Below are 12853 nucleotides of genomic sequence, written 5' to 3'. Positions count from 1 at the left end.
CTCCGGAGTCACCTAAAGTGGAGTACCCATAGGAACACTACTCGAAGAAGAAGAGGAAGTCACTCACCTTGTGCAGTAACAATGGTTCTTCGAGATGTGTATCCCTATGGGTGCTCTACAACCCACCCTCCTCCCCTCTACTTTGGAGTTCTCTATAGGGCTCTGTGGTAGAAGGAAGTGAGGGGGGGGGTTCTCCTGTGCGTTGCTAAATAGCCTCGAGGCAGACCACAAGGGAGGGAGAGCACATGCGCAGCTCAACGGGACACTGCTATCGAAAATCTCCAATTAGAGGTGCAGGGGCACACAGACACCTAAAGTGGAGCACCCATTCGGGCACAAATCTCAAAGAACCATCATTACTGCACAAGGGAGTAACTTCCTCTTCAGGCCTTGGCCAGTGATTTGCAGGTACTATTAATAAAAACATTTATCTGTAACTTTAGAATCCACATTACATTAATGATTTTAGATTGATTAGATTTTTAAAAGCATTTTAATTAACTTTTACAAAGCTCATTCATAACTGATATGCATAGAGAATCTAAAATGGTATCATCAGCATAAAGATGGAGAGGAGCTTCCAGCTGTCCGACTTATATTGTTAATGTAGATGGCAAACCAGATTGGGCTTAAAATAGATGCTTGCAGAAATCCCTCAGTAATAAAATTTGGCTGTGATATAAACCCATCCAGTTTAACAAACTGTTTATATTGACATAGGTAGCTCTGGAAACAGTTCAGCAAATCACAATCAATGCCAATCTCCTACAGTCTATTAATAAAATCACCGTCCACATCATTAATTGCTTTAGACTAGTCAATGAAGGTACAGCACGGACTTGTCCCTTATTAAAAGGATAAGTAATGGGAACTATCGTATGAGCCAGAACAAGCCTGACCCCCTCATTAGAAGAATATAATAAGCATAAATAGTGAGCAAGCTGTTTATTAACTAATCTTTCCGTAAAACTGGGACAAGTTAATAAGGTAGATATTGATCTTTTACAACTTGGACTCTACAGTGCACCATTGTTCAGAGGTGAACACACTTCCATTTTGAAAGAGCCTTAGCTGTAATGCTGAGCTTTTAATTTAGGGCAAGTAATTTCTTCTCTCAGAAGGTGAAAAGTACCCTGATTCAGAGGGCCAACACAAGGCCATCTGCATCATTTAAACACCACACAAGGTCTGTGGAGGTGGAGTGGCGGGTGGAGTATTCACTGGTTTTACAGAAGTATCGGAGCTCTATACTGGAACAAGGTCTCCATAGTCCAGCACAGAAGGCCGCATTAGGGACCAGGCAAGAGATGGGATTCAGATCTACATTTATGAAGATTCAGTGGCCCCAATGCAATGTGTGTGTAGAGTGTGTGGTCCACAATTCCATGCCACAAGCTGGAACAACATCAGCAGAAGGGCTATGGGGCCTACACAGTTTCCTGCCCCCCTGGTTTGTGGGATGGCTTACCCAAGCTTTATGCAGGTGGAGTGAAATTGACTCCAGAATGTCAGATACCAGATCACATTCTCTCACTCATGCATCATACTTTTTGCAGGTGTTGCTTTTCTGTGTGGATTCATCAAACAGTCTGATATTCAGTATTAAAAATGAGCTGTGCGGATTAGTTGTGATTGGCCACTGTAGTCACATGCTCTAATTGGAGGAGTCATAAATTTTGTAATAGGCAAGAAAGTTTTTAAAAAAAGCCTCCTGGGGATATTAAATCTCTCAAGGAGAAAAGATTCGGAAGATTTTTTTTAAACCCTTTCTCCTTCCTGTGTCCTAGGTCCTATCTGAGGCATCAGCCCTATAAAGTTTAGATTGCTGTGTATATCATATTGGCATAACCTATTACATTCACATGGAGTAGTTATGTGCTACTTCTGTGGCATGGCATACACCCTGCTGTATCAAGCAGTATCCCCTCACATATAAATGATACTAATTTTACTGAGCATACAAATTTAAAATTCATTGTCCTGGAGTATTTGAGATGAAAATTCCTTTTCCATAAACATTTGTGCAGATAACTCAGTCACTGAAATGGTCACAGGAAGTGAATATAAAAGTGTGTGTGTGTGTCTGTCCCCATCCCAGTATTTGTCCAGCTCTGCGCAGCTTTTGCTCAACTTCGTTATTTAATTTGCGCTTCCCAAGTCTGCGTGGGCTGCTGCTTTTCAATAGAGGTCAGCTTGATTATAGCCAGATCACTTTCTTGAATCTAAATGAGACTTTCACAAAGAGCACAATTTTCAGAAACAAGCTGTAGAATGAACAGTCTGACTCTCCATGTAACAGGATCAGAATGTTTTAATAAGCTAATTTAACACAATTAAATTACATGACAGTCCAAATTTGAAACATCCTATATGAAAGAAAATTTCCCTTTATAAGATGGTTACTAAAAATAATCTGTCTGGTCTTAGATAACTATCAGAACATTCATATTTAAATTAATCAGAGGAAACAAATGAACTGCAATACGTTTATATTCCATAGACTTAATAATCCACCGTAACATGTATGGTTGGCTATTATCTTGTAAAGGTGGGTAAAGTACTTCTTATAAGAATCAACTTTAGCCAATTATAATTTGCATTTACTCCCAACTTGCCAAAAAACTAAACTGTCCTCTTAAGTGTTGCAGTTCTTGCCTTGTCCCAGTTCAGATTCTTTTGAAGGAGGGAATTTTGAGAGATGATGATAAAATCAGGGACGATTTTTCTTCCTAACATCAAATCATTTTATAAGAGTCCTGTACTTGTCACCTTTAACACACACACACACACACACACACACAACTAAACCCTTTCATGATCATTTTAAAAAGCCAGGACATCAAAATGTCATTTTTTTTCTCAAGATGAATTTAAAGGCTTTGTACCTGCTAGGACCCAAGTTCATGGCTCAGTGTTTCTGCTGCAACAGTTGATGATGTAGCTTAATGATGTAATCAACTTTTATAAGGGAAACCACAGACCTCTGAGCTCAGGTTCTGGCAGGTAAGTAAAGTAAATCATTTTCAACTACTTGGTTTTAGAAATCATTTGTTTGTACATTTTAGCCCAGATTTTCATAAGATTGCATGCACAAAAGGGTGTACCTATCTGCATGCCTAAATTAACACTCAAAATTTCTGTGATTGCACATGCTGATGACCAGTTAAGTTTGATAGCCTGCAAATGGAGTTGCTGCAGGTATCTGCAAATGCAGTAATTGTATATACCAAATTCACATGGTGGATCTTTATGCCAATATTCTACTTTCCTTCCCAATGCAAAACTCCTAGTGACATCAGGGTCAGATCCACACACATAGTGGGATATCAGTATTGAGACTCATTGTGAGAACATCCAAGCAGAACTGTCCCCTCAGTCAGCTCTAGATTAATATAATCTTATGCATGCCTGAAATAATGGATTTCACTCCACTACTATTTACACTGTAGACTCCTCCGGACAGCACATAACACAATGTGCGTGTGGGGGGGATGGGGGGGGGCTGCATTAAAAATACTGATGATAGCTTATTCTACACATAGGGGTAGAGCTGGGAGATATTTAACAGGCTTGTGTTTTTTGTAAACCAGGGTGCTGGAAAGTGAAGAAGGGAGGAAAGGATACGTGGTCTATCCCACCAGCAAGAACCACAGTTCAAGTCAAAAGGGGAGGAAGGCATCACTAAAAGGCAGTGGGAGGAGGATTGACTACATGCTTTACACAGAAGACGGTGTCTACCTGGAATGGAAAGTGGTGAGTTCTACCGTGAAGTGAACTGTAACTCAGAATGTAAAGTTTCAGAGTAACAGCCGTGTTAGTCTGTATTCGCAAAAAGAAAAGGAGTACTTGTGGCACCTTAGAGACTAACCAATTTATTTGAGCATAAGCTTTCGTGAGCTACAGCTCACTTCATCGGAAGCATCCGATGAAGTGAGCTGTAGCTCACGAAAGCTTATGCTCAAATAAATTGGTTAGTCTCTAAGGTGCCACAAGTACTCCTTTTCTTTTTTCAGAATGTAAAGTGCTTGGATGGCACATAAGGCCCTGCAGATTTGTGCATAGGGCTAAATTCAAACTCACATCTCCAAAGGGAACTCACCATTCAGACCCTCTCTCCTGCTTCTGTCCTGTGAGGTCTGGGACTTCTTGGAAGTGAGAGAAGGTGTCTCGGAAGTGGGGTGGGGTAAAGAGGTTAACCAGCTACTTAAGTGTTTAAGCAGCCTAAGATAATGTTTGCCAAACTTCCATGAGCATGGGCTCTGTGCAAGAATGCATCAGATCTCAAAAATAGGCTCAGTTCAAATGGGTTTGATTCTAATATCTCACATAGCACCAATAAGTACATCCTCTACTCTCCCTTATTTCATGTTTATATAGTGACTAGCATAATGGAGTCCAGTCTTGGTAGGGGCCGCTAGGGTGGTAGGATTATTAGCTACAGTAATACAGATAATACTGCATACGGATTGTTGGAAAGTGGAAGGATGTTACAAAATAAAAATGGGAATTTTTTTCCCCTCCAGCCTTAAATTTGGCAGGGGTAATTTTGTGGGGGCAGAAGGTGCTTTTTCTTATGCCCTCTAGCATTACTCTCTAGTTTTTCATTTGATGGTCACCAATTTTTGAACTTTTGCAAAACCTTATAGAATATCCTGGCCAGTGTAACACGATGATGATGATAAAATAAATACACTGTACTGCCAATGCACCGTGAATCTGGGAGGCCCTCAAAGTAATATTAAACCTGTTTGCTATGTGATACTATATGCAGAGCTGATAAAGCTGCCTATTCTTAAGGCTGCCCAAAATGTCTCATTATAAGGCCACTGAATGAGGCAGAAGGAAAAAAATGTGATTGCATACTTAAATATTATCATAATGCATGCGCACAAGGGAGCCAAATTAAGATGGCATGTAGTTTTTTGTGAAATTATACAGTTGGTGCAGATAGGGGCACCCTATGATGCCCGCAGCCATATGCATAGTATGAATAGTGCGTACCACTGGCAGTGGTGAGGAAGAGCGGCACGGATAGCCCCGCTGCCCACTCAGGTTTGGCCTGGCAGCCCTTCAATCATGTCTTTTTGGCCAAAATTAAGTGAGCAGCATTGGGACCACAGTGCACAGGGGTTGCAGCACTCCTCAGATTTTAGCATGTGGCTCCTTCGTCATGATGGAGGGGCTAAAATTTGAGTGGTATTATGACCCCTGTACACATAATGTAGGGGCTGTGGGGCTAAACGTGAGTTCTGTGGGGACGCCTTGTCTAGCTTGTCGCAACACCAGTTTGGCCCTGCTGTACCACCCCATTTGCCCCATCATGAGAGAGGGGCCGTGGAGCCAAACCTGAGTGGGTAGTGGGTGACCAACACTGCTGCTTTGGGGCCAGCTCCCGCACTAGGGCTCCCGGCCACACATGGAGCCTCCCCCTTCTTCTAGAAGCCTGTGTCCCTCCTCAGAGATGGGAAGTGACACTGCACCTGGGCAGGCTGGGCTGCAAGGTGGGGGCTGAGTGTGGCACAGATTTGGTGGATGAAGCATGGAATCAGCAGCTGCATTGGGGATGGCTCCACAGAGATAGATGGTGGAAAAATTGTTGGGGCATCCCTGGAAACATCAGTAGTTAAAGTTGCTCCAACACTTGCCATCAGAAGACCCTGGTTTTGGTTCGTTATGACTTTGTGAAACTTCAGTCAATTTGAGCTGACATTCTCTGTGCCAGGATGTCAGCCTGATGGAATTTTTTTGGGAAAAAAAAATAGTTCAGCTCTTTCGGAGATGGAGGTGAGGGGAAAATACTTGGTTTTGTCCGGGTTAAAGGATTTGCATAGCCATTTTATTGACAAGCACTAGCTCCTCTATGCTTTGAAGCAAGAGTTTGTGATTTGACCATGGGGGGAGGGGAAGAGGTGTTGTTAGGGTCAGGGGTGTGCCTTTTGCCATTCCTGTGAACAGCTATCCAAATTATGAGCCTCTGAAAGTCTCAGTTCACAGATGCTCACAGGCTCATTAAAGTTTGGCAGGCAGACTGTCTGAAGGTTCTGTTTGCACTGGGCATGCACCACTCAAGGGCTGTGGGGACTGAGCAGGACTTTCCCTGCTATTGTTCCTCCTGGCTGCTGGGGTCTGTTGTGACACAGGTCCAGAACTGGGAGCAGAGAGACAGTGTCCTGTGCTCTGAATATCTCAATGCTCCTGCTGCTGAAGCCCGGGCAGAGGAGAAGGAATCAACTTGACTTGAATTCAGAGGGGTCAGGAGATGTGGAGAGGAGAGCCTGGGATGAGGACTGGGACAAGGACAGACTGGAGGGCCAGGTGGCAGAAGTCGCTGTAATAAACTACAGTACACTCCTCCAAATCTGGAACTGAAAACAGTATTCCTGAGTCTCAGTATTCTTCTAAAGCAGTCATTCCCAAACTTTAACAGCCCACGAACCCCTTTCACTGAATTGTGAAATCTCGTGAACCCCCTCCTAAAAATGAATATTTCGAGGGATTTAAGTTTAAATTTCCTCCGCACTCCATGGTGCTCCTGCTGCTGAACCCCTCTGACCGCCCCAGTCATCTCTGAGCTCCGGCTGCAGGTCCCGCTGACTGCCGGGGCTCAGGCTGCCAGCCCCAACTGCCCGGCCCCGCTCTCCCTGGGGCTCAGCATGTCTGCCCTGCAACCGGGTCCCACCTGCTGCCTCCAATGCCCAGGATCCTCTGGCCGCCATGAGTGAAGTTTTTCTGGCAAATCCCCTGTAATGTTCTGTGAACCCCAGTTTGGGAACGACTGTTCTACAGCTAACAGATAGCTTTGATGCCCACTGGCAAAATGTGTGCCGTATCTCCCACTAGTGGCTGGCCACAGAGTTTGTCAACTTACTAGTGCTATCAAGTGTTCCTCAAGTAACAGAGGTCTGTGACATAGATTAAAAGTTCTAACCCTGTTGATACCAATATGGTTACACATGACAGTTTGTTTTTGCCTGTTTGCTGCCTTTTTCTTTCTTTTTTTTTTTTTTTTTTTTAAGGACACAGGAAGTTACATTAAAGAAGGTTTAGGTTGCTAAGCACTCATGAGTTAGGAAATTGCCAAAATTAAGATTGTCTCTGCAGCCTTAAATTCAGTCTCCTCATGCATATGCAATATGACAGTATTGAATTACATAAGCACATGCTATTTTCCCCCAAACAGGATACCTGTCTCATCCAGTAGGTGTGTATATATTACAAGTGTAACCTTTGTACTCCAGCAGACAGAACCCCACCCCCAGAGCACTGATTACTCTCTCCCCTGGAGCTTTCTGTGGCAGCTTACTCCACCTCTAGCACAGTGGAGCCACTGTCTTTTGGGCCCTCTGCATCCACGGAATCAGGGAGATAGGTTTTGGGCTTAAGAAAGTAAACTGGGAGGAGATGTAGAAAATCTAAGCCTGGTGCATTCTGAATACCTTGCATTGATTTTTGCATTCCCCTTTTGTTCCTTTGCAGGAAGTGGAAGAGTTCAACTTTATTACACAGTTAGCAGGTTTGACAGACCACCTGCCAGTTGCTATGCGTCTGATGGTATCTACAGGGGAAGAGGATTCTTAAAACTGACCAGTTTAGACAGAAGATTAGAAGAGGGAAGTTTCAGTTTATGACTTATATCAGAGGATAGGAAAGAACTTTTCTGGTGCCACGTTAGAAAAGGTTACTAGACCTGACCCAGGCTCCCCCCCACAACTCAACTGGCTTTCAAGTTCCTCTCAGAATGTACCAGCATTGGAGGATATAAAGGGAAGAAATTGTGTGGGTTGGGACCAATAACAAACCACTGTCACAAGTTGGTCAGGCAACAGGGCAGGGCTGTATCTCAACGCTTTCACTGTGGACTGTAAGGAACCAAGATGGAAGTCCTTATTCCTTTTGAACCAGTGCCATTCTTACTAAACCATGTTTTTATACTAATATATAGCACAATTTAGTTTGTAATCCGTCTGTGAGTTAGTGCTGCTCAATGGATTTTTGCATAATATCTTTGTAAAACTAAGCTAAAGCTTTTTATTTCTTTTCTTTTTCCAAGTCTGTTAATGTCGTAGTAGCATGCCTGCATCAGTAGCATGCGCCCGCATTGCATGCCACTCTAAGATAGTAGTCATTAAGATACCATGGGGAAACAAGAATAGAAATGGGAATTCAAAATCAGAAACTAGCCAAAGAAAAGCATTCTGGGACTGGCTAAACATTTTCCAACCAACTTGATGGGCTTTAAAACAAAAATCTGTATCCAATTGGCAGATAAGAATCTTACTTTTTCAGAGTCCTCCATTTAAGGATTATGATTAAAAATCAGACATTAAAGTTTAAGAATCCAGTCCTGCAATCCTTACTCCAACTATATTCCCATTAAAATCAACAAGTTTTGCCTGAGTAACAGCTCCAGAATAGAGCCCAAAGTTTGCTATTCACAGGATATCACTTTAATCACTTTATTACTTTAAAAAGGGGACCATATTCTCTCTCAATGTCATAGACTTCCTTTCCCACATTTAGGGCAGTTCTGATTTACAGTATACAGTAACAGAATATTATGGTCATTTTGAATGAGATTCACGTGGTACCATTGATAATACCAGAGTCAATTCACTGCCCTGACTGGATACAATGAATAAGGAAGGCTTGTAACAAACATGCGAGACATAGGGAAAACAAAAGACGCGACTATTTCAGAGAACAGATGAAGAAAGCAGAGTGTGATTGACAAAAGACTGGTTAGGACTCTGATTTTCAAAGGAACAAAAAGTGGCGGCGGAAGAAAGAAAGAAAGAATGGGGAATTGAAATGTGAAGACTTTTGTAAAGGAGAACTCTCCTCCTGAACTGAAAATAATTTTTAATGTATGGAACAAAACCCTTCTTCGAGACTTGGCCAGTTAATTTGTATATTTTTGGTGGTGGTTTTCTCTTTCCACTGCACAAACATGTACATCAGCCCCTCCGTTAGCAGTGAGTTCTCTCTTTATTGTCCTATCCCAGTACCCTACCCTTTTCCCCTTCCTACCTCCCCGACTCGTAATTAAAAAGGGGATTCATAACTGAGCTTCTCGGCCCTTTGTCCATTTAGGGATGTAAAATGGGGCACGAGCAAAGGAGGGGATGGAAGCAAACACCACACTGAAGAAATAGGCTTTTGTTCCTAGGGAGAAGAGTATTCTACTCAAAAGGATACCTCTGGGCCCACACAATCCACTAATTACCTGTTGCTCTTTAATCCAAGCCATTGCTCTGTTTTTACAATGTTTTCCCTATTCTCTTACATATATAGGTTTTTAAAGGAAAAATAAATATTGAATTTACATCTCATCTGGGCCCAAACATGCACCAGTTTAAACAATTTTTAGCCAACCGGATACAAACATCCATGTGAATACTTATATTGTGCTTCAGTTTAAACCTGCTACAGACTTAAACTAAACTGAAATAAGCCTGTTTAAAACAGAAATGAGTGCATGCAGATTCTTGCATCAGTTTAACTACCTAAATTTAAAAACCAAACACTCAGTTAAACCTGTGTCACTCTGCATGCAGAGAAGCCCTTAATGAAAGAAACAGACGGATATCACTGGCTAGAGCCAGGCAGGTGCTAGCAAGTTTTCTCCCTCACACTGCTTTGCCATTGCACCTCAATCTTGACCCGTCACATCCCTCATTTTCCAGTTCTGGGCTCCTTTGAACACATACTGCCTCTCACAACTGAATTGTGCCAAACTGCATGGGGGTTTGTGACATACAACAAATGGAGACTAGAAAGAGACCGAATTTAGCACCCCTCATGGTCTAAACAAGAATTGAAACCAAGTGCCAAGAGGTAGACGTCTGAAGCACTAATTATTTCTCTCCTTATACAGAGTGTGTGTGCACAGTTTCCTGCTTTCTTAGCTCTGCAGTTAACTCAGAAAGACTTTGAAAAAAATGCTCGTAATCCTATTTTCTATCTTGCTTGTATTTTATTAACGTTTTTAAGAAAAAAAAAACAACAGTACCAATAGCAATTTGTGTACTGCCCAGCAGCTATGCTGCCATACTGCTATCAGTAGTAGAACTAAATCTGAGGTTCAGTATTTTTAATAGCTTTCCTAACAGTGTAAATTAGTTTGATATCAAATTCACTGAGTATCAGTTACAGTTGCTGAATTTATTGACACAGTGTGGGATGTAAACATAAACAATTACTGCCAAACAGTGTTATGCTATTTACAGTAAAAACTAATGATGTCTAAATTACTTTCAGTTTAGTTCTGTGAAGTCATGCTGACTCAAACACAGGCACTTTCCTTGCCCTTTTGGGATATGATGAGAGATCTTTTCAATTTTGAAGTAAGCAGTTTCTTAGATTTTGACGTTCTTAATTTTTCAGTGCTCTCTGTTTTTAATTGTTGATCAATGGATAGTTGTAAAACAGTCTCTATTTAAAACAAAACAAAACACACCAACTAACCAATATAGTTAGTTGTTACTAATCTTACAGATCTAACTTTGCAAGAGGATGATGCTGGGAGGTACAGTATTGTGACTCCATTGTACAAATGCTCTTTGCTTTATTGCATCGATCCTGTGCCTTCTGATGCCTTGATACACTTGAAGGATTTAGAAAATACATTTAGAAGATTGTAGAACACACACTTCCCACTCCAGAGGACAGTGTGCCATGTGAAAGAGGAACAGAAACCATTTTCTCCACACTGACTCAAAAAGAACCACTCAGTAATTCTGTTGGCAGAATATCGATCCAAAAAAGCCTTAGAACCCAGGTCATGTGATGGGATATTTTTATTTTCCTTACTTTTTTAAAAAAATAACTACCACAGGAAATTAAGATGCAAGCAATTCTTCTAAAATAAATTCCAGCCTGATTAAGGACAGCATGACTAGCCCCATTAGCAATATATGATTTACAAAGGGTTTGAGTTAAACTTCCAACAGCTATCACCCTATTGGGCATAGGAACTTCAGTTATCTCCAAAGAGTGGGTGATAATACTACTTTGTGTTTAATAATGTAGCATCATTGAACATCAGTACTATTTCTTTATGGGATGACTATGGACAGCAGACACTAGCAGAAGTGTCACCTCATGACTTTTTAAAAAGACATAATACACACACACGCCCTGAAGCTTCAACTTCTGCTTTTATTACTCTCAATTCTCATTTTACAAGTAATTTCAGAAGAACAGGAGAATGTTCCTTAAATGCGTATAAACTAAGGATAGCATTTTAAAAAAGGCCTCAGGGTGTTAGGCATCCAAACCCTATTGGCTTTCAATGGGAGATGGATGCCTAACTCCCTTAGGCCTTCGAAAATGCAAGCCCAAAAGAACAGTCTCTAGCCTTTCGGGGCTCGTTCAGATCTGGTTAATCTGTGTATTATTTGTTTGCCTGCCTGGGGCTCTGAAAGGCATCACTGGACTATATGCGATCAAATGAGATACCATGCTACAGCCTGCATCAAGCACTGAGGAAGAGTGCTTGTGACATTATGGCTGAATTCCACATAGTGTAATGTTATACTTATGACAGTTATATTTTGGCTTATGTATTCTGATGGAGTTGCCATAGTATGTAGTTAGACTTAGAAATGGGCTGCTCAATAAATGTGACCTAATAAAGGTGAATTGTACTCAATATTGACTTCAAGAAGAGCTGCGCTGCTGAACCGAGATCTGCATCTGCGGTTACTTTGAGGAGAGGATGTTGCCTAATAAAAATTCTCTTTTACACCTCACTGCAATATCTTGTCCCAGTAGCTGTGACAGCCAGTCCCTGACTCCTACCTGTTGGATAAAGCATGAAGATTTACGATGGGGCCTGCAATTATTTTTCTTTAAAAAAAAATATTTTTTTTAAATTGCACTTGTCCAGTGATTCAAATTAAACAGATCTGACTGTCCTCAGATTAATATGAGCAGCTCTCAGGCCACTTTCGGTTGGCCTGAGTTCAGCCCAGCTCAGAAAGTTATTTTTTCCACTCTCTTTCTGGGTCAAGAGGGATGAGAGAAGAGGAACACATAGGAGTCTAGAGTGATGAAGAATTCCTGGCTCTCCTCCGTCATGACGATGGTCACTAAAAATAGGTATTAAGATTGTTTGTCCATAACCATCTTGTTTTAAATATGACTATTAATCTTGATGTTTTTAAAATATTGTATTAATGCTGAGGTTTAGAAACCCAATATAAAAATAACTTTTTTATTTCAATGATTTTTTTGGTATTGTATCCTTCTGGGACCTAATGTTTTTATATGGTAAGCACACACCTGACATTTTGTTACAAATGTATAAAAAACAAGAAACCAAACGTTCATTGTTTTCTTTGCCTGTAAGAAAACCACAGTCTTACACCTGATAAAAACCAGATATTTTGTGGGGAAAAAAGCTTTTTTTCTTTACTGGTGCTGAAAGGAATTAATGGTTGATGCAAACAAGATAATAAAATTTCAAGGCTCAAACATTTCTCTGGAGTCCATTTATTACTTTGGTTTCAATGTGTTGGAGTCTAAAAATATTAATGCTGAAAAGAGTCTAATGCAGCTGATAGAACTATGATTCTTTATTAAGTTTTCCTATGTAGTCTCATCATGTTATCATTATTTATATTATTGTAATATCTACTCTGCCCAACAGAGATTCCACTGTGCTAGGCACTATACAAACACATAGGAAGACATTAGTTCCCATCATGAAGAGCTCAGCAATCTAAACTACTAAAGAAAGGGAGAAATAAAGCATTAGCCCTATTTTACAGATGGAGGGGATCAGTGCCACAGAGATTAAGTGACTTTCACATCATCCCCCAGGAAATCTAGGGTACACCACATAGCACTGAAC

General features: G+C 41.1%; 1 protein-coding gene across 2 annotated transcripts in view; it reads left to right on the top strand.

Annotated features, from left to right (window-relative positions):
* SMPD3 (sphingomyelin phosphodiesterase 3) overlaps positions 1-12461 on the top strand; it is a 253523-nt gene extending 241062 nt beyond the window's left edge. For both annotated transcript variants that reach the window (XM_084644719.1, XM_084644720.1), the window contains exons 8-9: positions 3591-3753; positions 7477-12461. In XM_084644719.1, the coding sequence (XP_084500845.1) occupies positions 3591-3753; positions 7477-7578 (265 nt within the window). In that variant the 3' untranslated portion in view covers positions 7579-12461. The remainder of the gene's footprint in view (positions 1-3590; positions 3754-7476) is intronic.
* Positions 12462-12853: the final 392 nt, after the last annotated feature.

This window comes from Lepidochelys olivacea (genome assembly GCF_965140295.1).
Source record: "Lepidochelys olivacea isolate rLepOli2 genome assembly, chromosome: 12".
In the NCBI taxonomy this organism is placed as follows: domain Eukaryota; kingdom Metazoa; phylum Chordata; order Testudines; family Cheloniidae; genus Lepidochelys; species Lepidochelys olivacea.
The sequence above is the reverse complement of the archived record's forward strand: the minus strand, read 5'-3'. Positions and strand labels throughout refer to the sequence as shown.